The sequence below is a fragment of the Hakea prostrata genome, chromosome 2 (assembly GCF_041222555.1).
Source record: "Hakea prostrata isolate BN-2017 chromosome 2, UWA_Hpros_2, whole genome shotgun sequence".
Lineage (NCBI taxonomy): Eukaryota > Viridiplantae > Streptophyta > Magnoliopsida > Proteales > Proteaceae > Hakea > Hakea prostrata.
In genome coordinates this window covers 25,913,968-25,941,927 of record NC_142601.1, presented here as the reverse complement: position 1 = coordinate 25,941,927, position 27,960 = coordinate 25,913,968, and the positions used below count along the sequence as shown (strand labels likewise).

General features: G+C 39.9%; 1 protein-coding gene across 1 annotated transcript; it reads right to left on the bottom strand.

Moving 5' to 3' along the window:
- Positions 1-303: 303 nt before the first annotated feature.
- IPT2 (tRNAisopentenyltransferase 2) lies at positions 304-27,038 on the bottom strand. Its single transcript, XM_089144475.1, has 12 exons — positions 26,088-27,038; positions 25,773-25,997; positions 25,620-25,674; positions 25,435-25,514; positions 21,984-22,052; positions 4,800-4,872; positions 4,595-4,713; positions 3,073-3,147; positions 1,884-2,318; positions 1,703-1,778; positions 1,436-1,602; positions 304-1,314 (listed from the first exon to the last, which is right to left on the bottom strand). Exons 2-12 carry the CDS (start codon positions 25,980-25,982, stop codon positions 1,183-1,185), a joined length of 1,491 nt encoding a protein of 496 aa, XP_089000601.1. The 5' UTR covers positions 25,983-25,997; positions 26,088-27,038; the 3' UTR covers positions 304-1,182.
- Between the last annotated feature and the right edge of the window lie 922 nt (positions 27,039-27,960).

Sequence of the window (27,960 nt, the reverse complement as noted above, 5' to 3'; positions counted from 1 at the left end):
CATGACAACCCCTATGCATGGATAAAAAACCACCCAACAGGAATTTTATGCACATTCCATGTTATTAGATTAGGGGATTGGCCGACGTACCCTGATACCCACAATGTTCAGAATTCAAATAATCAACTGAGAAAGGACGGCATACCAAGTGTCAGCTAGGTAATTTCACACTTTTGGATGTTCTAAGTTTTTAAATTTGAATTTAAACCCTGATTCGATTCCTTACCCTTGCGACTCAAAAGACTTAAATCTCCGACACTCAAGGATGACTCGAATATAGAAGAAGAAAAAAATTGCTTATGATTGCTCACACATACAAGTGTTTAGTCACAGTGACAAAAGTTGCCATTCGTTATAGCAAACCAATAGACACCACTCTTGTGCAAAACGAAGATGTAGAATCACAGTGGCAGAGCCCCGTCCATTGATGGTGCAAAGTGAACGTGTTTCATCTCTAAGGGTTTCCAGAGACAGAAAGCAGTTCAACATGGAAATGGTGATGCTACAATGCCTATAAGGACCATATTCATATAAATGAAGGCATTAACAATGCTTAGGCCTTATGTCTAGTATGGCTTTGAATAGAACTGATTGAAAGACAAGAATCCATATAACTGACCCCATTTACCTAGAACAAAACTTATTGTTATTGTTGTTGACAGACTTCATGCACTAAATTTTGTGGTACGCATGGCAGAAAAACCATGATGTTTCTTCCTACTAAGGATCTCCTTGACTTTAGGCTCAAGAAAGTAGTGGAATCGTTCCTCTTCCAACATTATCGTATTTAGTGGTCTCCTTGGTCCTTCCCCAACTTGCAAAATCGAATATGTTTTAGAAGGAAAAAGCTGATGCAATAACCTTAGCCTAGCTGAGGTAACATGACTCATTTTGGATGCCCAAGGACTGGTTTATGAACATTTAGGTATTCAGAAAATATGTAATAGATTATCCATGAACGTCCCATTTTTGGTTCGTAATAATCACCATATAGTGTGAAAAGGGATCAAACTCTACATATAGAGACATCGATCCTGCTGCTGGTAACACTATCAAGTCATAATTCCTATAACTTCAAATGAAGGTTGCTTTCCTAGGATTTAATTAGAAAGGAATGCAAATATATCACAGCCAAAACAACCAATTTAGAGAGACTCATATTATCTGGCACATACTGTTCGGTTATTCAGGCAGCTGATCTTCTAGCAAACCACTCCGGAACTTCTTTAATCGAACAATTCGTTTTCTGTGTCCACGCCCTTTTATGTGTTGTTCCCACTCATGTCTTCCACGCAGTACTCTATTCCCACAAGCCTGTCAAGAGGGATTCACACAATTAATATCCAAAGTTGCTATTCTCTCACTGATTATAGCTCTTCAGATGCAAATGACGGAAATACTTAATAGGCAATACAAGTTATCAAGCATGGCTAACCTCACAAATATATTGGGTCCACAAGTCCCTTGGCACAAATTTCTGCCTTTGTGTACCATTGAGTGTTTCTGACCTGAGACATGAGCTTCTATCATTGGACCAAAAAGATTTAATTATGTTGACAGCTGGTAGGACTACTTGTTTATGCCATGATTCATCAGAGCTGCCTGCAAAGAAATTCAATTCATTACAGGCTGCAACAGCTGCAAAAATTTGTCTTGCAAAACAAGGAACATAATATATTTAGTAGGATAGAAAAAGACATACTGTCTAAAGCTTCAGTTGCATCAACATAATGCAAGTCCCATCCAAAAACTTCCTGTAGCCGACTGAGCCTTCTTTTCTGGGAAGAAGAAAAAAGCCGTGTGATGAACATGCCTAGTATTCAAACCTCACCATGCTTTTCTGCATGTGGAAGCAACAAAATAAGCATGTCAACTGAACTTACTTGGCGACGAACAAGCCTACGAGTGTTCATTTTCAACCTGTCAATGGCTTCCCTCAGCAGATTTTTTTGAGGGTTATAATCAGAAGAATTCAGGACCGCAACAAAGTTTTCCAGTAGCATGTTACAGTCTCTGTTTATTGGCATTGTGATGCTTGTCGCAGCAGTAGAGACGTAACCTTTATCTGTGGCTTCAGAATATGAGGTTTCCATCTTGTGAACTCTTAAAAAATCCTCAAACTCCCGAACACCGATGGCCTGTCTTAGGCCTCGAGTATAATCTGCATTTGGGCTGTAGATGTCGTAGACTTCCTTTAGTAGGCCTGTATCAATCATGTGATCTACTCTTTGCTCTACATGTTGATCCAGCACAGGCAAAGAAGCGTCAACGCATATGAAACAGCAATCATATCTGCAATCATCCACTCGACCCCATCTCTGCCCTGCCAAGTGGAAGATTAGAGCATTATTCAGTCAGGAGGATCAGTCCAGATTCATCTTTGATGCCACTCTTTTTTTCAATGAATAAACCTCTGACAACATACTTCCTCAACAAAAATTCAAAAGAAATATTAACAAACATTGAACCAAAAGACAAGGCCACCTAGTAAAGTCCCACATAAAAAAACAAGGGCAAGGCAATATTTGCAAGAACTGAGAAGTGCTTCATAACTAGTATTTGTTACAGTTTCATGTTTTACATAATAAGTATCCATCACACTTTTGAGACATTCTTTTAGGTGTTCATTCACAAATAGGACAAACATAGGACAAACATCCGACAAACCATCCCTCAAAATTAGCATAAGCATTCATGCATACATAAAATAGATGTAAAACAGAAGCATAGGGCACTGTTGTAAAAACGGCATGAGATGACAATGTGATGCAGTACATGGAACCGACCAAATTTTGACCCAGAAATAAAGCACAAATGATTCTGTTTGGGAACCCAGATCACAGCCCGGCTCCAAATATGGATAGTCTTGTAGGAAAATGTGATTTATAAAATAAATAAGGAACACGTATACAAAACTTTAAAAGAAAAAATAAAAGAGAAATCAATAAATTTTATGCTTTAAACAAGGTGGCAGCAAATTTAAATTTTCCAGTCAAGAAGAGCAAAATCCATTACCAGCAGTTCAACACTGACATATACAAAAAATGCTCCTAATCAATATCAAGCACAAACCTCTGCAAATTTTCCTCGAAAAAGTTTGCTAGGCAGAACACCATGGTGAGCATACAAACTGAGGTAATGATTTACCTGCAAGCAAATGAGCAAGAGATACAGATTTTAATTAACCCAACTAAACTCAATACTTCATTAACGTAGTGAAAACAATCCCTTTTACCCAAGGTGCCATTTTTTGCTGAAACATGGGGGTTCAGTGGTTACTGAAACCACCAAAATCCAGAGATTTCGGCAAAATCTCGGCGAAATTTGACCGGGATCTCGGTCAAATTTCACCCCTTATGTAAAATAAAATATGGTTTCTTATTAAGGTGCCATTTATTTTGGAAACTAAAAAATACGTTTGGAGGGGTTTGGTCAATCAACCTTACCTAGTTACCTTGTGCATTTCAATCAATCTAGTTTCCAATTATAAATTTATAATTTTAATCAACTTTACGTTATAAATTAAATTACATCTTATGTTTCAAATTATAATTTCAATCAATCTTTACCTTATGATTTGATTTCCAATTATGCATTTCAATCAACTTACCTTTAGATTTGATTTCTAATTATAAATTTATAATTTCAATCAAGTGAATCAACCATATCTTATGATTTGGTTTTCTAATTATGCAAATCAATTATAATTTGGTTTTCAATTATTCAATCAATTTTACCTAAATACCTTATGTGTTTCGGTCAATCAACCTTACCTTTCGTGCGAATTTTGTATATAAATGACAAAAAATCACCTCAGAATTTGTTTGACAAGAAAAAAATAATAAAGAAAAGGAAAATGGGCGAGAAATCGAAGAATCAACGACTTCTCGCCGATTTCTTGTAAACTTCGCGTCGATGCCTTTTTCATATCGCTACCTACCAAACCAGAAAAATATCACCGAGTTTCAGTGATATTTTGCTGATATGGCGCACCTTGCTTTTACCATGTAATCACACACAGTTCTGGTGCAATTTTTCTGGCTGGAAAAAAATTCAACTTAACATGTGATGGTGAAGTACATTCTACCAGATACAAAATGTGTATTCCTTCATTGTAGGAAAATAAAATTTATTATTAACCACTAATCATCATACTGTAGAACCACCAAATATTTCTACTCCAGAACTCTCTTTTTAATGGATAGCAGAAACTTGAGTATGTCACAAATTAAAAAATAGCTATCAAATGTAGGGGAAATATAGGATCTTACGAACTGATTGTTGACTGGGCCATATCTTGAACAGAGATCTTAAAGGAGATGCACTAAGTGTTTGACTATGTACCAGAGATGCCATGATTATACGAAGAATAGCTTCCAACTACAGAACCATTTTAGAGAAAATATGGCCGAAATTTAGAAGGTTGTATGAAAATATAGCTTCAAACTCGTAGTATCATCTTAGAGAAAACTGGGCACAAATTTAGATGGTTGTATGATAGCATATACTAGACAGACTTACCAAAAGAATACTAAACATAGTTGAAAATAAAACAGTTTATGAATTAAGCTTGCAGGAAGGAGGGGGCTCATACTTTCCTATGGTCATTTGGATGAATCCTGTTTGCAGAATCTGGATCAAGCTCTTTAAGGCGGTTGTAATTACTTAAATTGTCATCAGCAGCGTCAACTTTGTAATCTAATGGCTTCTCTGCTGCAAAATAAAGCCCAAATTAAAATACAAATTTGGAAGCATGAAAATTGAACTCTAGCCACCAAAAAGAAGGTAGTTTTATTTACCAACAAACTCATTCAAACAGTATTCATCCAAGGCTTCCGTTAAATCATCTAGAAGAAATGGGCTTAAAAGAGCCTGAAAGGAGACGAAAGATGGATAAAACGGGTAATTAGAACTGCAGAACTGCATAAACCCAACAAAATTTATTCACAATTGTCAGAAATAAGAAGTCAAAGCAGAAAATGACACTACAGTTACCCATGCATGAGTGATTCCAAACAATAACACAGGCTTCACCACAGGGTAGCAAACTCCATGCAAAAACCTGGTAAAAATTGCAACGCTTTTATAGTGTTCTTGATGTAAACTAAATCCTGGACCACCAAATGAGGGCCCAAGGGGTTTACCAACATCCTAAGGCCCTACCAGCAACCCCAGTAATTTTGTCCAAGTATAGGGGTATTTTGGTATTTTTCCATTTTTCGGTTGAGTCCATTTAGGGTCTAGTTGGCTGTAGCTAGTTGTCAGAACCCTAGACCTTTCTCCCCCCCCCCCCCCTCTCTTTATTTGAATTAGTATTTTGTGAGTTATTACAGAGTCATTCCCAGTTCTCTAATGTTATAATAAAGCTGCCCAGAACTTGCGTCTTCCTTTGCTGGCTAGATTTTGCGCTAAAGCAAGAGAAGCCCACGGTAAGACAAAGGCTGTGAATGGAATGCTCTCTTGAGGAAGAGATTCACTCGACTGTAAATCCTAAGAGCATCAAGGAGCTATCCCAACAGGACTCGATTCAAATCAACTCTATTCCCCACCTCAAGAAATAAGAATCTTGAGATGCTGGTAAGGGTCGGATTCTAATGTTCACAAGCGCTCGGATTCTAATAGTAGGCAATTAAAGCTTATCCCTGAGAAGGCCCTGAAAGACCTATCCTAAAGGAGGAGGAGTAGGAGTCAGTCTTCTTTTTCTACATCCATATGATCTACTAAAGTCTTCCCGAAAAAGAAGGAGTGAAGGTCAAGCGAGGGCTTTTTGATTAGGAAAACTTATGAAAAGTGAACCCCTGCTTCAGAAGTTGGATTTTGAACTACTATACTACAACCTCCGCTTGTTGTGTTGGTATCCCCTAATTTGACTCTCTTTTTATTTAGGACCCCATGTCTACTCTTAAAATCCTAATTAGATCCCTCTAGAGTGAGATATGTTACCGTCCTTGTTAATGTTGGAAGTAGTCAAGTCAAAAGTCCTAATTAGATCTAGCAAGTTAGGCTGAAGTCAATTAGACTCTTAATTAAAGTCCTATTGTGTTCCTGAAATTTTATGCTAATAAATAAAGCCTCCCTACTCTGTAATCATTAAGTTGAACGGAATAAAACTTTTTAGTTCGAAGGCATCAAAGTCGTGGCTTCCCTGAGATGGCCATGACAGAATTAAGAGTTCATCTTCTTCAAATTTCAGCATTCTTTTTCAAGTGCACCAGCCTGTAACCATGGCTCAAAATTTTGGCAAAATATCACCATATTTCTCTAGTTTCAGCACCTACTGAAACAATATTGTAAGTGAAACACAAGTTGTCAATACTTCAGGGAAATTTCAATGAAATATTGTTGAAAACATAGAATCTCGAGTATAGTGCATTCCATCTCAGCAGCACTCTTTCCTGTGTAGCACACATATGCATACACACTTAATCCAGTATGTCAGATTTAGGATCACAAAGCGCAAGTAATACGTGGATAAACTAGGGCACTCAAAATGGAATCTACGCCATAACTTCCTCGTTTTCAACTTTAAACTCCAATTTGAACAATATTTGAAGCCACATGTCCCCGACGATTAGCACTAGAAATACAAATTGTCCACATCAGCATACTCCTCACTCTTCTACACAGGAACCCCAAAAATGTTTTGGATTCCCTAGAATGCCCTTTGTCTCAAAGGACCAAATAGGAGCCACTATAACTTCATTGTGCAAACTTGAAATTGTACAATTGTAGTTTTTTTTTCAAAGAGGACTCGATGAAGTACAGTTATTCAGTTTTTAACCGCTTCCAGAAATGTCACTCTAACTTCCAAAATTGCCCTCAAACATGCAGCCTATGTACAAACCTATAGAATCACAGGTCCCAAGCCATTACCAAACTCCACACATGCATGACAAAAATGAAAACCAACACACAGACACTGCCATCTGCACTGTTTCCAACATGGAGAATAATGCCAATCTCAAGTTGGGTGCATTCTGTTAAAAACCTATACTATGAACTTCTAAGCAGAAGCCAAAATCAATTTTTTTATGAAGTATATCCAGAAAAATGAGAGAATGCTTGCAGGACAAATGATGGCAGCCATCTTTAATCTTGTAAGCCATAAAATTGTCAGGGCTATATGGTTCTAACCTGGGTTTGTACAAACATTACTGCAGAACAACTAAATTTATTGAGTTGAAGTTATGGTGAATGGTGATACGTTCTAGCTCCAAAAACGATTCAACGTTACAGACTCTTATCTTGAGAAGAAAACAGGAAAAGCCTAAAGACTAGGCCAAGTAGGTTACTTGTAGTACCCATAAATCGCTTACAGTGGTGCTACAGAAGCTATGGATTAAAAAAGATTAGTCATATTTGTGGCTCAATAGAGCCTTCCTCAGTCGACAAAGGAATTGACAGAATTCTTACAGAAACAAAAATTTTGATTGAAGAACAACTATGAAGGTGGTTGGGGGTGAACAAAAAACCTATATGACCTGCTGAAGAATATAAATCGAAATAGTAGATTTATTTAAGAAGAAATAAACCTTTCGTTGTGCTCTATGCATGGTGAGCCTTTGGTTCAACCATTCTCATTCTAATAGACCCCTACAGTAAGCATAAAATGTGGGTATCAATTAGGAAACACCGGATTAAATTATTTGTCAGCTTAACTGGAACCTTAGTTAGAATATATGTTGTCCGTCTTATGCTGGTCAATTTTGTACTTTCTTTGATTACTAGGTGGATTATACTACAACTAGTTATTGTTTAAGTAACTTGAACCGCAAGTCAGAGCTGGAACATGGACCACAAGTCAGAGATTTTGTCAGAGATTTCGGTTGATTCTTCATTTTTATTTTTGGTTATTATGATGTGTAATCTTTATCAATATTTACTTTCCTAGACAGCTTAGGATTCCAAACGACAACATAAATAAAGCATTACAGGGTAAGGAGAGAACCCGACTTCTCTCTTCTTTACCCTCTCTTCTCTCCTCTCTCCTCTCTCTCTCTCTCTCGTCGCTAGTTCAGGTAACTTCTCTGAGATTGCAACATGGCATCAGAGCAGTGACTACTGACTCGATCCAGGGATTCTCAACACCTTCATCTTCTGATCAACCCTAGTTCACATTGGTCCTACCTTGGCCGCAGCCCCAAAACGCTGCCTACCCTACGTATGACTCCTTGATGCAATTGAGAACACCAAAATATTGTTAGGTATTTTTATGCACCGCTTAAAAAATCTTTTTTCACTACCTGATTACATCTCTACTCCATGGCGGAATCTGTGAAAGTTGAATCGTTTCAAATCCAGATTACCACCAACAAGAAGCTTAATGGTGTTGGTAATTACTTACTCTGGTCTCAATCAGTTCTTGCATTTTTTATACGCACAAATGGGAAGGAGAGCCATATTACCAAGGATACTCTGAATTTAGATCTAAAGGTGCTACATCCATTGCTGCATTCAAAACATGGAGTTGAGACAACTTCACTACAAAGATATGGACCTGGAACAGTGTCAAGCTGTAGATCGCAAGTAATATCATGTTTCATGCTACCGCCAAAATCATTTGGGATGATCTAAAGGAAACCTACTTTGATGAGAAAAATCTCTCTCGTATTTATTATCTCTATGTAAAGTGGTTCAACCTTACATAAGGGGATCAATACCTAGTTGATTACTACAGTGCATATAAGGGAATACTGGAGGAATTGCTGCTTATCAGCCCTTTACTACCAATGCTGACAAGATACAAGAACAAAGGGCTGAATCCAAGCGGTGAAAATTTTAGCTGGTCTTAACTCTGATTATCAGTTATTCGCAGCCAAATATTGACAAGCGAAAAGGTACCCTCTCTGTCTGAAAGTTTCTTTCGATTACAACGTATGGCACTTGCAGGGAATATTGTTGCCCCACCAAAGGAGATTGCAACCATAATGGTTGTAAGGGAAGAGGTTCAACCTACTCTAAAAAAGCACCAAGGTTATGCACTTATTGCGCGAACAGAACCACACTGAAGAAACATGTTGGGCAAAACATAGCAAGCCAAAATGGGCAGATAATCTCAATAATCAAGATCGGTCTGAAGCTACAAACACTGCTCAAGCACCTTCAAAGTCCAATCCAGGTAGTTCAACCACTAAAGATGAGTTATCTCAGATCCTTCAGCGTCTTCAACAAATAGAAACCTTTCTTCTACCCACTTCAACTGCAATTGGCACATTCAGGTAACTTTGTCTTTATTTTCTCCAGTCCTAATTTATGGATAATTGACTCTAGCACCTCCTCTCACATGATAGGAAATTTTACACTTCTTTTAAAATTCAGAAAAAATTCCTCACCTATGATATTGGCCAATGGCAGCACTATTCCTGCCACGGAAATTGGAGATGCAACTCCTCGTCCCAATTTTACCCTAAAATCTGTACTTATCATACCTAATTTCCCTGTGAATCTTTAGTCTGTCAGTAAACTTTCCCGTGATCTCAATAGCACTGTTAATTTTAACTGAGCTTTTTGTGAGTTTTAGGATAATAGGACAGGGAGAATGATTGGTTTAGGAACTGAACAGGATGCTCTTTATTACCTGAAGTCATATGCCTTAACTTCTATCATTGCTAATTCTAATACAGAATCGAGTGCTTTACAATGGCATCAGCTTTTAGGTCATCTTTCTCTATCAAAACTTAGACTAGCAGTTCCCTCTTGTAAGGATGTTGCATCTCTTGAATGCAAAGCTTGTGAGTTAGGGAAACACATTAGAACAACTTTTCCTACTTCTAACTCTATGAGCTTAGAAACTTTGGATTTTATGTATTCGGACATATGGGGTCCTTGTAAGGTTTAAAATCGATTCAATTACGAGTATTTGGTGACTTTTGTCAATGATTATTCTCGCATGACATGGTCATATTGATAAGACCCCGATTTATAGCAATTACGTTCCTACAGTATTAATTAACACAATCATCCCAATTCGAATAGGACTCTTCAATTCTAATCTTAAAAAGTAATTCGAATAGGACTCTTCGAATCTAATCCTAATTATAATATGACTCTTTCCTTCCCTAGATTTTAGGGATTTGCTTTCCACGTTGTCGAGTGTAGACTCGTGATACAAGGGACTTATCAATATTCCCCTCCAACAGTTTCAACTTGTCCTCAAGGTGAAAATCTAAAAAGTGGGACCGCATCTCGTCATAAGTTTCCCAAGTATTTTCACAAGGAGGCAGTCCTTTCCATTGAATCAAAACTTCCAAAACCCCTTGGGCAAAGAAGCGAATGCTGAGCAATTGTTCTAGTGTAGGATGTAACTCGCCATTCTCTCGCAAACATGAGGGAAGAGGCTGGGGGACCATGTGTTGACCAACTGCTGGTTTCAACTGCGAAACGTGGAACACAGGGTGGATGCGAGTCCCTTCTAGTAACTGTAACCGATAAGCCATGGGGCCCACTTGCTCTATGATTTGGTATGGCCCGTAGAAACGATGGCTTAGCTTTTCGTTTGGGCGGTTGGCAAGTTTCTAAAAACGATAAGGCTGGAGCTTAAGAAATACCTCCTCCCCCACCCTGTAGTGCACCTCCCGGCGATTGGGATCAGTGGTGGCGCACATCCGTTCTTGGGCCACCCGGAGATTAGATTTGAGATCATCCAATCCTCGATTTCGCTCACGAAGGAACACATCAACATCATCAACCTTGGACCAGCCATCTTCCCAACACAAAAGTGAAGGCGGTTCACGGCCATATACAATCTAGAATGGAGACATTTTAGTGGTTGAATTGAGTGTCGTGTTGTACCAATATTCCGCCCAAGGTAACCAATTAATCCAATCCTTTGGTTGGCAAGCACAGAAACAGTGTAAGTAAATTTCAAGGCTGCGATTCACCACTTCTATTTAGCCATCGGTTTGTGGATGATAGGCGCTGCTATACTTCAGGTGGGTGCCTGCTAGCTTGAATAACTCCATCCAGAAGTGACTATGGAAGACACGATTGCGATCTGAGACAATGGATCGCGGAAATCCATGCAAGCGAATAACTTCCCTAGTGAATGATGCAGCCACTTCCTTAGCAGAGTAAGGGTGTGAAAGAGCAAGGAAATGGGTGTATTTGGTCAGACGATCCACTACCACCAGCACTGTGTCCCCGCCTTTAGTCTTGGGTAAGCTGCCAATAAAATCCATACTAATATCCTCCCAAATGCGTTCCGGAATTGGCAGCAATTGAAGGAGACCTGCAGGTTTCATAGCCAAGTATTTACTGCGCTGACAGGCATCACAACTAGCCACAAAGTCTTGAACAGCAGCCTTCATTCCCACCCAATAAACCACAGCCGTCAATCGTTTGTAGGTCCACAGAAACCCTGAATACCCACCAACTGGGGTGGAGTGATATTCAGACAATAATTTGGGAATTAGGGGGGATCCATCAGGGATGACTAACTTGTTTTTATAGAGTAATGCTCCTTGTTGGAGATGATAGTTAGGATAGTCTTGGGATCCTTTCAACAAGACCTGAATAATTTTCTGGTAACGCTCTGAGGCATGAACTGCCGCATCTAAACCCTCACTTTCCTGCCACGTTGCTGTTGTCATAGAGAGAAGCTACTTATCATCCTTTGACCGTCGCAAGAGAGCTTCGGCGGCTTTGTTTTCGCTGCCCGGTCGGTACAATATCTCAAAATCAAATCCCAAAAGCTTTAAGACCCACTTCTATTGATCAATAGACACAATGCGTTATTCCAATAAATATTTCAGACTCTTTTAATCAGTTTGTACTTTGAAATGTCTCCGCATCAAGTAGTGAGGCCATTTCTGGATCGCTAGCACAATTGCCATTAGTTCTTTCTAATAGACCGACTTGGTTTGTGCGCGAGGGGACAACACTTGACTCCAGTAGGCAATGGGGTGACCATCTTGCATCAAAACCGCACCCAGCCCAAAACCTGAAGCATCAATCTCTACCAAAAACTCCTTTGTGAAATTTGGCATAACCAATACTGGAACGGTTGTCATTGTTGTCTTCGAGGGCGTTAAAACCCCGTGGTTGCCTCTTTACTCCATTGAAATGGATCTTTCCTCAAAAGTTAGTAAGTGGAGCGGCAATCTTTCCATAATCTTGGACGAATCTGCGATAATACCCGGTTAAACCTAAAAACCGTCGCAAGGTTTTAAGATTGGCGGGTTGGGGCCACTCCACCATGCACTTGATCTTTTGTGGATCCACAACAACTCCGTCTTTAGATATGATGTGCCCTAAATACTCCAATGTAGCAACCCCAAACATGCATTTTTTTCGATTGACAACGAGGTGGTGTTGTGTGAGAAGTATAAAGGTGGTTCGCAAATGACCCACATGTTCCTCCATGGTCCTGCTATACACCAAGATATCGTCAAAGAACACCAAAATAAATTTTCGCAAATGTTCTCGAAATACCTCATTCATGAGTGATTAAAATGTGGCCGGAGCATTCGAAAGCCCAAATGCATCACCAGGAACTCGTAATGCCCATTATGGGTACGAAAAGCCGTTTTTTCCTCATCACCTTCCACCATTTTGATATGGTGGTATCCTGCTCTCAGATCAATTTTGGTGAACACTGTGGCTCCGCCCAACTCATCCAACAGTTCATCAATTGCGGAATGGGGAACTTGTCAGGAACTGTGAGTTTATTCAAGGCACGATAATCCACAGAGAAACGCCATCCGCCATCCGCCATCCGCCATCCTTCTTTCAAACCAACAATACTGGACTAGAGTAAGGACTCACACTAGGCCATACCAATCCTGCTATTAACATTTCTTGTACCAACCTTTCGACCTCATTTTTTTTAGAGTGTGGGTAACAATAGGGTCAAATATTAGGTGGGTTACTTTTCTCGGCTAGCCGTATCCGGTGTTCTTGCTTCCTTCTTGGTGCCAATTCAGTTGGTTCAGCAAATAGTTGAGCAAAGTCGGTTAATAAATTTGATACTGTTGTACTCTGGTGTACCTCTATATCGTCTCCATCGGGATGCTGAGGCTGCGGAGCCAGTAGCCATCACCGCCTTCTTGAATAGAATGTAGCACACTTTTCAATGTTGTTTCCAATCGCAGCAAGGTCGGATCCCCATTTAGTTTCACGGGTCGTCCTTGCCACTCAAAGTTCATGGTTCTCAAACGCCAATTACTGCGTACCTCCCCGAGTGTCTGCATCCATTCTACGCCCAAGATTATATCAATGCTACCCAAATTGAAAGGGTAAAAATTTTGTACAAAGACCTCACCGCTCAACTGAATTAGAATCTGTCCACAGATCCCTGTACCTTTGCTAATCGTTCCATCGCCCAAAGCAACCTGAAATTTTGTTTTCTAGATTACCAATCCCAATAGCTCCACCAACTCTTGAGCGACGAAATTGTGCGTTGCACCACAATCGATCAAAATGATGACTTCACAGCCATTTATCTGTCCCGTTAGTTTCAGGGTATGTGGTGAATCGATTCCCACCAAAGAAGTATGCGAGAGTTCCGTCTCAAGCACTGGCTCCATTTCGACCGTCGTATTGTCGTCATCGATCACTCCTTCCGCTGCTGCAACTTTTGGATTATCATCGTTGTGGAGTAACAGCAACCTTAGTTGCTTCAGAGGGCATCGGTGGCCTTTGGAGTATGGAGCATCACACCTGAAACATACCCCTTTGTCCATTTTATCTTTGATTTCTTCTTGGGATAGCCATCGTGAGCGTCTTGAGTTCACCGTCGCCGCTGTGGTTGCAGGTCGAGATTGTGAAGAGGAAGACGAGGGTTCACTTCTTTGGTTTGGGCAAACCGAGCTGTTAAAGCTTTGGTTCATTCCAGTTCCCTGAACCGTATTGGTTCCTCTAATATTGGTGTTGGGTGGGCTGAAGTTAATAAAACATGAGGTTAAATTTTGGGCCGATTGAGTGGGCTGGGCCAAAAAAGATTTCTTATTTTTCCCCACTCTATTTTTGTCCTCCACGTCTTGGGCCAGGTCCATTATTTGGCCCAATTTGGTGAGGCCAAATAATCGTATCTCCTCCCTCACTTTGTCGTTTAAACCAGCGAAAAACACCCCTTTCAACCATTCTTCATCTACCGCTCCGGCTGCCGTTGCTAATTTCTCAAACCCTTCCCTATATGCTGCAAACGTCCCACTTTGCTTATGATTAATCAACGCTTCTTGGGGAATCTTCAATTGTGCTGAGTTTAATCGATGGATCATCGATTCTTTCAAGTTTCTCCATGATGACAATGGCTGCTGCAATTCTCGGAAGCGTATCCATCCCAGTGCCGCACCTTCAAAACAAAGAGTTGCAATTCTGAGTTTCTCTACATCGCTCAATTTGTACAGGTCAAAGTACCTCTCAGCCCGTGCGATCCACCCCATCGGATCTTTCCCCATGAAAATCGGCATCTCAAGATGTCTAGGAAGGAAGTCTCTCGATTTCTCTGGTTTGATCGTTTGCTCGCTGTGATATGGAGTTCCTTCGTTTTCATTCACCTCAGGCGTTAAGGTATGCATCTCTGCTGATTTTCCTTTCAACACCATGACCCTTAATTCCTCTCTGAAAGCGTCATTCGCCTTTTCTCCTTTTTCTATGTTTTGTGCCAAGAGTTCAACTTGACCTTGAATCTCTTTCACGACACTTTCCAATTCCTCTACCCTTTGCTCCATTCAGCTCTTTACCATTCCCTTGGAATCGATGGCTCTAATGCCAAATTGATAAGACCCTGATCTCAAAAACGATGAATAAATTCACTCACAAAGATAATAGCAATATTGAATCAAATAATCTCCAAACAAAACACACTACTAGCAATAGGTGAATCCTATGACTACCCAAGAGCAATAGCTCTCACTTAATCTTCCTCAATAACTCCAAAAATTGTCCCCTCTACTATTCCTTCCCCCTATTTATAGCAATTAAATTCCTACAGTATTAATTAACAGAATCATCCCAATCAAATAGGACTCTTCAATTCTAATCCTAAAAAGTAATTCGAATAGGACTCTTCGAATCTAATCCTAATTGTAATATGACTCTTTCCTTCCCTAGATTTTAGGGATTTGCTTTACACGTTGTCGAGTGTAGACTCGTGATACAAGGGGCTTATCACATATCTATTAAAATCTATATTTGAGTTTATGACAATTCTCAACAGTTTTATTGAAATTCAAACCCAAATTGGCAAATCAATTAAAGTTTTTCGATTAGATAATGCCCTAGGATACACAAAGAATGAGTTTTTGCATTATGCGCTTCAAAAGGGACCATACATCAAACCAAGGTTGTCAAGGCAGCAAGGCAACCAAAGCGACTAGGGCTCCACCTAGGCAACAACGGCGCCTAGGCAGCAATAAAGCGACCAAAGAGGTTGGGTCAAAATTTTTCAATACAACTACTTTCTATAATAAGCTAAACAAATGTTTAATAGTCACATTCATCCAAAAAAAAAACATTCAAGAATTATAATTATGAATATTCAAAAAAAAAACACAAATATAAGTTAATCTCATCAAAGCATGGTTGTCAAAGCATCCGTCTAGGCATTTACTGATTCATTGATTCTTGATGTTGAGTATGGTTCATGCTTCACATTTTGTTGCTAACAGACATAGCTGCGGGGGTGCGGAGGCAACGCCCCCAGAGCAAAAAATAGGTCCTATGACACTATGACACTTTAGGCCTTGGAGTTCCATTGCAGTTTAGGCATCAATTAAGTGGTTCAAAACAAGGCAATTGAAAAACCGCCGCCTAGGCGGACGCTTTAACAACCATACCCAAAGTCCCAAACTAGCTGCTCCAATACTCCACAAACAAAATGAAGTCAGGGAGCATAAAAATAAAGACCTCCTAGAGGTTACACATTCTCTTTTGCTCATATAAATGTTCCAAAAGGATTTTGGTGTGATGCCATTTTAACTCCATGTACTCTAATTAATCGGATGCTTTCATCGGTTCTTGAAAATAAAATTCCCTTTCACATTGTATATCCAGATCGTCCCTTGTTTAACCTCTCTCCAAAATTTTTGGATGTATTTGTATTGCTCATGTTTTTCATCCATCAAACAAATTAAGCCCTAGAGCTATTAAAATGCATATTTTTGGGCTATTCAAAAACCCAAAAGGGTTATAAGTGTTTTGACCCAATTAACCGTCGCCAATATGTTTCTGCGGATGTCAGTTTTTTTGAAAATACCCCATATTATGCTCTTCAAAATGATTCTGAAAAATTTGATCATCCTCTTCTCGTAAAACCTATTCCTGATGATCCACCTATAGCACCAACTTCGGTTCCCATACGGACATATCAAAGACTGAAGCGAACGGCGATGATCCCCAGGCGACAAGATCTCTTGCTTGATTTTAAGTCAAAAACATTCCTTCTTCTGAAACTTTTACCGATTGCTCTCCGGAACCCAAAAGGTTTTGCACTCAGAAAAATAAACCCAATGTCGTCTATGCTATAGCCAATTTCGTGACTCCCTCCCATCTACCTTCGGCTTATCAAGCAGTTGACAAATCCCTCAATGATTACCCCATACCTACTACTGTAGCTGAGGCCCAACATGACACTGCTTGGAAGGCTGCAATGGATACTGAGATGAATGCTATGCATTCTTATGATACTTGGACATCAATGGACCTACCTCCCGAAAAAGAAATTGTGGGGTATTGATGGGTGTATGTGGTTAAATACCACGTTGATGGGACAGCTGAGTGCTTACAAGCGTGTCTTGTGGCCAAGGGATATACCCAAACATATGGACTGGATTATTTTGAGACCTTCTCTCCAGTGGCAAGACTTAATTCAGTTCAAATTCTCCTCTCCCTAGCTGCCAATCTCAATTGGCCCCCATACCAGTTAGATGTCAAAATTGCATTCCTCTATGGTAATCTTACCAAGGAAGTGTACCTGGAGCAACCTCCTGGGTATATTGCTCTAGAAGGGAATTCCACCAAGGTATGTAAACTCCATCGTTCCATTTATCAATTAAAACAATCACCAAGATCATGGTATGATATACTTGTTTCAGTGGTTTCAAAATTGGTTTCTGAACTTGCTACTCTGACCATTCAGTGATGGTAAAAGAGAAAGGTGATAGAATTGTGGTTTTAGTTGTCTATGTAGACAACATCATTGTGTCTAGAAATGATGTCGAAGGCATTGATGAAGTCAAAAAATATTTATAACAACAATTTCAAATTACTGATTTGGGCCACCTAACCTATTTCCTAGGAATTAAGGTAGTGAGAAGCCATAAAGGGATAAGCCTCTCCCAAAGGAAATATGCACTTGATCTGTTGGCCAAAACTGGCAAACTTGAATGTAAACCAGCTGAAACCCCAATGGACGGAAATTTTAGCCTCAATGATGATAATGATGAAGAGTATGAAGACCCCCATAGATATTGACAACTTGTAAGGAAGTTGATCTATCTAACGGTCACATGACCAGACATTTCATATGCAGTTGGGAGGTAGTTAGTTATATGCAACACCCAAGAAGAAATACTGTGGAGCCATGTGCAAGATCTTACATTATTTAAAGGGTGCTCCAAGAAAAGAATTGATCTACAAGCCCAATGCTAGTATTGCAGTACAAGCGTATTCAGATGCCAACTAGGCAAGTTCGACAGATGATCAAAAATCTACCACAGGCTATTGTACTTTTCTTGGTGAAAACCTTATCACTTGGTGATAGGGCCCTAGGATGATGCCATGTGGTGGAGTGAGAGAGTGTTATGGTTAGGTGAGGGGTAATAAATAGAGGATAATTGAGAGCAAGTATTGATTGTTAGGTGAGTGAGTTTGGGGCAGCCTCTAGTTAAGGGCACCATGAGGTGTTGGGGGTGACAGGACCATTAAAACTAGCTATCTTTGTGAATTTTTTAAGTTTTTTATATTAAATTTGGCATTGGTCAGAGGATTCTTATCAAATCGTTATCAGAGTAGTTCAATCCCAGGGAAGCGATGGTATTACCATTATTTTCAGGCAAAGGGGATGTGCAGAGATGGCTTCTTAAGATTATGTTCTTCTGCTGGGAACATCAAATCGCAGATGAGTTTCAACCAGGAGTAGCTCTGCAACATTTGGATGGAAAAGCCTTGGAGTGGGTTTATCAAAAGGACTGGTCTGAGTTTATCTACACGAGTTTCAAAGAAGCCTTGAAAAACGATTTTGGTGATGAAAATCTAGTTGACAACGAGGAGAAGGCTGGTGAAAGTGAACCTAGAAATCAAGTCAATGAAGTTGATTGGAGAAGTATTGCACGGCTGGGGGCAGCAGAATTAGAGAGGAGACAAAGCGAGGAGCAACATGTTGTCAAGGAAGAAGGGAAGATCGAAAGGATCAAGGAGGATGACCTTCAATTATTAGGCAAACTCAAAGATTTTCAAATGCCAACTATGTTAAGTGAATGGGGAATTGAAGTCGCCGCAATTGAAGACCAAGGTTCTGTTTGTCTTCAAGGGAGGAAGCTTCACCAAAACAGAGGAGAAAAAAGGTGGGCGGTGCAAGCTCGGCGAAACCACCATGGGCGATGATGATAGATATGGAAGAGGACTTGTCGACATTTTGGGAGCAAAAACGGCTTGATCTCCGGCGTCTCTTTGCCCTTGACCAAGAAAAAAGTGCCTTGCAATCGGCGGAGCAAGATGAGAACATTAGGGCTGTTGTCATGTGTCTTGTTGGAGAAGAAACGGTCCAAGAATGGACCTGGAACTAACCAGCGGCTCAAATGAGGGTTCAGTTTATTAAACTAGGGGGTCGGGTGTGGTATTAAGCCTAAGGTTTAATAATAAAGAAATGGGCCTTAAGGGGGCCAACTAAAGCCCACTCCATAGGGAACCATAATTGGGTGCTAAAGGGTGAGCCGAGGCCCAGCACAACAGTTGCTTTAGGGCCCACACAAACAAGGGTCCATAACCAAATGGCCCATTTGCTAAAAATAAAAAACAGGGGCATTTTAGCAAATCTCCTATTCAACCTTCTTCCTTCTTCATCATGTTGAGCAGAACCAGAAAGGGCCGACAGCAGTGACGGAGGAGCTCGCACCACTTCCAACAGTGACAGGGTGGTTTTTCATCATTAAAAAAATCATTAAACATAGGTTTTGCGATGATTTCTCCAAAGGTTCCGATCGCCAAGAAGCCATAAGATCCTTTTTTGTACTCTGTGGTCTTGATTGTCGACGGATTGAGATTGAGCTTCAAGCTGCTGACAGTGAAGGCTTAAGTTGCAACAATAATATGACTTCTTAAGAGCCCCATGTTGTTATTAGCAAGGAGGATGTCTACAACGCTCATAACAAAAATAGCACTCGATGCAAGAAGGTTGAATTTTTGAAGGTTCCCCCAGGTGCGATTGAGAATGGGGATGAATTGGGAATAAATGTTGCATGGCAAAAGATTCCAAGATGGGAAGAGGGAAAAGCTGGGCTAACCCAGAGAATAGATTCAAAAAAATTCTTGAATCTTAGTGGATTGGAGTGCAATGGTCTTGAGATAGTTTGTACAAAGGACCACACATTGACACACGATAGAGTGGAGAAGGTTGTTGGCGGGATTTTAAGTCATCATCTACTACACAATTTTGAAGCTGATCAAGAAGGTGCGAAGCTTGTTTCATCCTATAGGAGTGTCCAATACTCTAAAGGTATAATGAGTTCTCAGAGCAGGTCAAAAGGCACCTATATAACTTTCGTGATTGGAGACTCAGTAACTGATGCATTGAGATCGTATTTCAATGGCTGGCCCCAGATTGGTGACAACTTGTATGAGGAAGGCTGGGAAAAATTAACAGCCATAGGAGAGAACCATCCAACACTTGCAGCTGTGAATATTTCTGATGTTTATATGTCATCCTTTGAGTTTGGGGACCTGCATCTTGGTGACTTGCAGCTTCTACCAATCAACAAAGATTTGGGTGAAGATACAACAGATGTAAAGTTTACTCAATAGATTGCCATTGCAGTAGGACAAGCAAGGCAGTTTGTTTTTGTAGACACTAAACTAACATGGTTGTGTGACATGTGAAGATCAAATTCAAATTTTCCTTCACCATGAGGACAAGGTCAATTTTGAGGGGCCAGTATTGATAGGGTCCTAGGATGATGCCATGTGGCAGAGTGAGAGAGTGTTAAGGTTAGGGGAGAAAGGAAAGGAGCAGGTATCAATTGTTAGGTGAGTGAGTTTGGGGCAGCCTTTGGTTGAGGGCACCATGAGGTGTTGGGAGTGACTGGCACCATTTAAACCAACTATCTTTGTGAATTTATGAGTTTTTTATATTAAATTTAGCACTGGATTAGAGGGTTCTTATCACTTGGTGTAGCAAAAAGCAAACCACTGTGCCACCATCTAGTGCCGAAGCTGAATACAAAGCAATGGCTCATACGGTATCAAAACTACTACAGATTAAGGGACTTATGCAAGAACTTGGGTTTCGAATGGAAGAGCCTATGAAGCTATTTTGTGACAACCAGGCAACAACTTATATAGCCAATAATCCCGTCTTCCAGGAATGTACAAAGCATATCGAGGTGGACCTCCACTTTGCTCGAGATGAGTATTGAAAGGCATCATTGTTACTTCACTGGTTCGATCACATGATCAATTGGCAAACCTATTTACTAAAGCCGTATTTGGACCTGCTTTCAAGTCAGGCTATGTTCGACTTAGTCTTTGTAATGTGTGTGCTCCGACTTGAGGGGGCTGTTGAAGTAACTTGGAGCGCAAGCCAGAGCTGGAACGTGAACCACAAGTCAGAGATTTTGGACGATTCATTATTTTTATTTTTGGTTATTATGACTTGCAAAATTTATCAAATTACTTTCCTAGACAGCTTAGGACTATAAACTACAATATAAATAAAGCATTACAGGGGAAGGAGAGAACACGTCTCTCTCTGTGTGTGCTGGTTTGGGTTACTTCTCTGAGATTGCAACAGTTATATTAAATTTTGAGAGTATATTTTATATATAAAAATTGAATTCTTAAGACTAAGATTTATGCTCAGCAATAAAATATGTTTTTGAAACAGTGAATCCTCAGCATTTCTCATCAAGGAATTTTATGGTATAGAAATAAGATCAGAGCAGCCTAATTCATTATTTAATTAGGGTAAACTCTTGGAATACATAAATATTTAGCCCCATCATGCAAGCACATTTAAATTGAAAATTGAAACATTATAACAAGGGGAAGAATGGTTTAATAGAAGATATTAGAAACAAGATAAGCCTAGGGGAATGACAGTTTTAACTGACATATATGACAATAAAAGAGGAATGAACCAGTGGACTAAAATTGGTCCCAGGTTTATACTTCCCCTTTCTTAACCTGGGTTTGAATTGTAATTTTATATATGGGTGTGGTGAACCTTAATTTTAGCTAATTAGTTTTAGTTTATTTGTGAGGTCCCTTAGGAAGTGCTGTTGGGTTGCCCTCTGTCAAATAACCACCACCCACTCTTTTCTCCCATCCCAACTACACTACCACCAGTCACATATTCTAGAAAAGATGTCGGAAACTTTCTCTCGTCATGCAATCACCAACCTCTTATGTTTTTCTCTTCCCTGTGTGATGTCAACACCATCATTCCTTCCCTCTCATTTTATCCATTGATTACACAAATTTACTTAGTTAAATTCTTAATAATAAATCTGAAATGTGATCTTAAAATTCTGTTATTATCTTCCACTTAATATGACCATTAGATTTAGCATCAGAGCTGGCCATATGAACATAGATGGTCCCATCTTTCAAGTAATCCCACCACCTACATATTGATCAAATCAATCTGCCAGAGGAACTGCATAATTTGTGCTCAGGAACTTCAGACATCTGTTTCAATGAGACAGATATAGAAAAAGGAAAGCGAGCACTTTATCTTAGTGGGTGCCTTTCCTTTTAGCAGAGTCAAGTCTACATGCAACTCCAGATTAAATCGAATTTCAGTGAAAAAAACAGATCTGACAATAAAATACCTGGATATAGTAATTTGTTCCCCCAACAATGACTGGCACTTGATTGTGAGATGATACATCATTGATGATCTGAATATCCACCAAAAAAGCTGATAAAACATATGCATAAAGAAAAGCATACACTGAAATATATTTTCTTTTTTATATTTTAAATTTGAGTCTTTTCCGTGATATGGAAAAGTTGTTTGAAATTTGAATCCACCTAGGTATTCAGCAAGACATAAATAAAGAAGAAAGTTATGCTGTAGGGTTTGAAGTAATGTTCAAATGACAGAAACTCAAGATTCTTCATATTTTGTATTTTCCGAGTGCAATGTGACTTTATTTATTCATTTTCGTGGAGAATAGATCAGCTTTGAGATCAAGGGAAGTCTGCGCTGATTTATTTATTTATTTATTTATTTATTTATTTATTTATTTATTTATTTATTTATTTATTTATTTATTTATTTATTTATTTATTTATTTATTTATTATTATTATTATTATTATTATTATTATTATTATTATTATTATTATTATTATTATTATTATTAATGTTACATTTTATAACATTTCTTTTATTTACCTTGCTTGGGTTCCCTTTCGGGTTCCCGAAAAGATTAAGGAAAACTTAAAAAACTAGAAGAAGAGAGCTTAGCATGAAAATTTTTCTTTATTACACAAGAGAGAGACCACAAGCAAGCATTTTACAAGAAGATATATATATATATCACTTTCCCATGTGACTCCACACACACCTACCCCAAATCAATACCAGGAAGGATTTGAGATAGCATGCCCTACACTCGTGCCTCTACCATCTCCTAGGCCCCTCTATACCTTTCTGCATAGCATGCATATAAATTATCATTTATAACTTTCTACATAGCATACATATATGTTTTTGTGGTAGGGGTGGTCACTCTTCAATCACAAAGCTATCATACTGGGACTCCCAAGTGTAACTGTTCCTATCTCTGTCTTGTCTGTGAACCCTTGGAGGATAGGGCTCTCTAGCATTTTCATCTCTGTGCCTGTGAATACCACTGGTTTTTCCTCGATGGGAATGTACATTTGTGAATTAATCCGTGGGGGAGGTGGAGGAGTGTGTAGTGCATCTTATATGCGTCGTTGCTCTAAGTGAGCTACTCTGGTGGACAAGTCCTGTATTTCTGCTGTCAGGACTTGTAGTTGCATTACTACATCACCTAGGGTTTTCTGGATAGTTTCTAAAGCCCTATTTCCCACTGAATCTTCCATAACTCTGATACCAATTGATATAACCCCAGGTCAGCTGCCAGTCTTCAAGATCCTCTACTAGAGAACCACCAGTAATTTAGGGTTCTAACCCTGCTGTTCTAGGTCATATCTCAGTCAATAATTAATCAACAGCAGCTGTACATGATCAATAATGACCTGTGGCTAAGAGTATTTGACTTTCAAACCTTGGACCTGTTAGAAGGTCTAGCCTAAGTGGGGAATGATTTGGAGGGCTATTAGGGTTCGGCCAGGCTGGAAAAGGGTTAGGGCTTGAAGGGAATAATTATGATTTTACACGGGAATAATTATGATTTTACAGAATTATAATTTCACAATTATTTTCCAAGGTTAGGGTTCCTAATATTAGAGTTTTGTAATTTCTAGGGTTTGGGGGATAGGGTTAGCAGAGTGGGAGGAAGCAGGTTACCCAAAAAGGGTTTAGGGTTTGGAAAGGTAGTTTGGGAGACATGAGTGTTTTGTTTGATTCTAGGGCTTCTATGGTTTATAGGGAAGAAGATGAAGTGCAGGTGTTCTGGGAATTAGTGAATGGTAGGGGCTGTGATTAAGTTTAAAAGATAAATTATAGGGAAAGGAGTGATGCAATCCAAGGAGTGTACAAAGGGTGGAGGGGTAGGGAAACTAGGGTTTCAGTGATGGGCACTGAAGCTGCTGCTGCCACATGGTAGAGGGAGGGGAAGGGGTGTTGCACAAGGACTGACAAAGGTAGAAAGGGATAGGAAAGGGGATGCGGGTGTATTTACTCGCTGGGGAAGAGGGTCACTTGAACAATTGCTGAATTCGTTGAAGTTCCATGCTGTCACAGGCTTTGAAAGAGGGATTGAATTCTGGAAATTGCAGCAAAGAATCAACACAACAGCCGTGGCTTCCTTCTTGGAGCCCACAACTTCTAAATCTTCCTTCAATTGTATTCTTTATGCAATAATCATCAAAACTGGTTTCATTACACATCATGGGTCTATTCATTGCCTACAAATGAAGGAACCATACCAGGGCTCAACAAACTAAAAGGACTACTTGGAAAGACTCAATAAGGAATTCTATTTGGATTGGAATTCCTTCTCACACTAAGACTCACTCAAACAACTAGAAAATGAATCCTAACTAAGGACTCTTAAACAAATAAGAACTTGCAAAATTAAAACTGCCTATTTTAAGAAGGAATCCCTGAAAATAGAATTCCAACTAAGAATCCTAATGAAACAAGGATTGTCACAACTTGCTAACCAAGGAATCAAACTCAAAAAAAATAAGTAGATCTGGAATCCTAAAATAAAGATGAATCTAGCAGGACCAATCAGGACTCAAGGGGATAATAAAATGACCATATTGCCCCTCATAAGGTGCGGCCATCCTATAGGACCACATGGTTTTGGGCTGTTCTTCCTTCTTTCCTCTATGCTCTTGGGGCTTCTCTGGTGGTGGTGTTTTTTTTTTTTTTTTTTTTGGGGGGGGGGGGGGGGGCCGGGGCCCCCCCGGCCCCCCCGCCGGGCCGCCGCCCGCCCGCCGGCCGGCCGGCCCCCCCCCGCCCCCCCCCCGCCGCCCCCCCCCCCCCCCCCCCCCCCGCCCCCCCCCCCCCCCCGCCGCCCCGCCCCCCCCCACCCGGCCCCCCCCCCATTTGCGCCTCGTTTGTTTGGTTTTTTTTTTTTTTTTTTTTTTTTTTTGGGGGGGGGGGGGGGTTGTACCCCTAGTTACACCACCATGATACCACTTGTGTAGGTAACTAAATGTTAATCTCTCTTCCAGAAGTAAATTGTTTACAATGTATGAATCTTAAACCTAAGCTGCAGTAAAATCTAAATCTAAGATATTTATATTCCCCTCTCTAAAACATAATGCTATCCTTCGAAGCCTCTATGGTCTCTCCCAACATGCCCAATCAGAACAGCCCCTATAACGATCCTTTCTCTTTCACTAAAACCTTGCACCATGCCATCCATGTTTTCTCAAGATTGTAATTTACTACTTTCATCCAGACCTACTTGAGGTCCATAAGCATTAATTACATTGACCACCTTTCTCATACACAATGTCAGTGGATATAACCCTATCTCCAAATCTTTGAACATCAACCAAATCATTCGAAGTCTTTAACCATTAATAAACCCACTATCCCTTATTATTTGAATTTTCTAGAAATACTGATGAATAAAACCATACGCTAGTGCTTCTAAAGGTTGACTAGACTTACAGGAATTGCAGAATCACGGAAATCCTTAGATGTGAATTCGACATTAGGCATTATGGTTCCCAAAAGATGATGCGGAACTCCTGCAATAGGAAAAAGGAATGGAATGCTAAACCTTCCAATGGCTCACCAGATGAAGAAAGTAAACATAGCAGTAAAAGAAAATATTAACTGAGACAGAACTACACCTTTCCGTTCATGAAGGGGAACCTTATTGGTTAGAACTTCCAAACCTTGGTATACCTTCAGAAAAACATATGAAACAAAACAAGCACAAGAAGCATCAATAACGGAGTATGAAGCAACTTTCTCAGAGAGAGATGAAGTAACGGCCGGAATACCTGCATGGAGTCGGCGTTAATGATCTCGATGGGGAAGTAGGAAGCAAGGTCAATCGCCAGCCGTGACTTTCCTGCACCAGTTGCTCCCATCACCACCACCACTTTGGATTTCTTCTCTTCATTTGCATCACTATCACCACTAACCTCACCAACAGCGGTGGCGGCAGCAGAAATTTTTTTACTAGGGTAGTCGTTAGAAAATCCTTCCATCTCTATCTCCTCCCACTGAAAGGCAGGCAGTTAGACTTCCATCAAATTGAAAAGTGACGCCGGCAAAATCCAAATTTAGAGATGCTCGGGGAGCAGATTGAACACCTGGACCAGAATAAACTTGGGGAACGTCCCTGAAGAGAAGTCTTGTGTCGGCCGACTCGGCCCAACTCCAATGACTAATTTTAAAATGGGAGATTTTCAACGCCACCCTTGAGGGATTTTATCTGCTCCGGTTCTCAATCCTCCAGTTTCATCCGTTGGCCATGATGGTGGACACGTATTATATTCTAATCGTACTGTAAAAAAAAATTTCAACTCTAAACCACCATCCCACTAACATATGCTGTGTGTCCTCTCCTCTCCTCCGCCTTCTCCCTCTTTGCCTCCGGCAACATTGATTCACCACCACAATCGGGCCGGTCTTTGAAGGCATTCCATTTTCTGGTTCTCCACATATCCAGATTTTTCTGCCGTTGGCATTCGGATTCAACCTTAATTAGGTTTTTTCTGCAGTTGGCTTTCCATCTCCTGAAATTAGGAATTTTCTCTGATTAGGATTTATTAGGAATTACATGCAAGGAAAGAAGAAGTAAAGAACAGAACCGTTCCGCTTTCAAGCTTAGAGAAATTGCTATGAGTTTTTCATCATTTAGAACATCAACTAGACCAAGCCCAACTCCTCCTGATTCAAGTTTAATTCTCCTATGGATACTCGTTCTCCAGATTAGGTTATGGGGATCTGTGAGTGTGGACCAAATGGGTGTGTTCCAAGGCTAGAGATTTGAAGTTGGGCTCATCATTCCATCTATTTCAAAGAAACTCTTGCAGGCAAACCTGTAACAACCTTAAAACTGAAGAAAGAAGAACTTGTAACAAAACCGGCTGTAGAGCCACAAAGAGAGAGAGACGAGAATCGAGAATGAGAGAGATGTGTGCAGATGGAACACACGTTTATAGCGGCATGGTGGAGGCGGAAACGGGCCCGTTGTTCTATATCTGTTCATCGGTGGTGAGCGGTGTTGCCGAAGGTGAAGAGGGAAACCGAAGACACCTGAAACAGGAGATAGAAAAGTAAGGGAAGAGGTGGTTAAGAGTTTGGAATAATCGTGACCATAAGATTAGAATAAAACACGTGTCCACAATCTAATGGCCAACAGCAGGAAACCTGACCATGTCAGAACAAGAGGTGATAAAAATCCCACCCTTGAGTTACCCAAAATTCATGGGACTCATTTCCTTATAAATTTGTGATATTTGAATGAATGGTCAAAAACCATTTGATGTGATGTTGAGACATATGACACACATCTACAAGGAAATAGATGGATCATTTTGACAAGGAAGTGGATCCTTCAGAGTTATCTATTAGATCCTCTTTAGGCTGAAAAAACATCTTTCAGAGTTATCTCAACATAAGAATTTATGTTTGAGACATAAATTTCCAAATTCATGCTACCTTCAGAGTTATCTATTAAATCCTCTTTAGGCTGAAAAGACATGCCTTGCCATTAAAAAATTTTTAATAAAAAGTTAAAAAGCAAGTTAAAGAAAAAGAATAACTTTAAACAAAAACCACAGCTGGACTCGTTTCTTTGTCTCTCTCTCGTTTACGATTTCTTCCTTTTTCAAACACAATCATCACAAAGTTTGGGAGATGAGGTCATAATGTTTTTAAACTTACGATGAAGAGGTTGTAAAATCCAACTTTTACTTAACCTTGACCCGACTCGGAAATTGTTGTGTTTGTAGGTCCGAAGATCCAAAGTGGTGGTAGAAGGGAATTGTGGACCCTACTAGTTGATGACGTGGTGTCGGAACTCCATTCTATGGACATTGATGATGTTGCTCCTTCCTTGAACACATTATCAATGTTAAGTTAGAATCTGCGCATTGATGAAGAGTGAGACAATTGAGATATCAAACGGACTCATGTGCACAATCCGAAGGTATTCCCGAAACTAGACTTCTTGAGTGA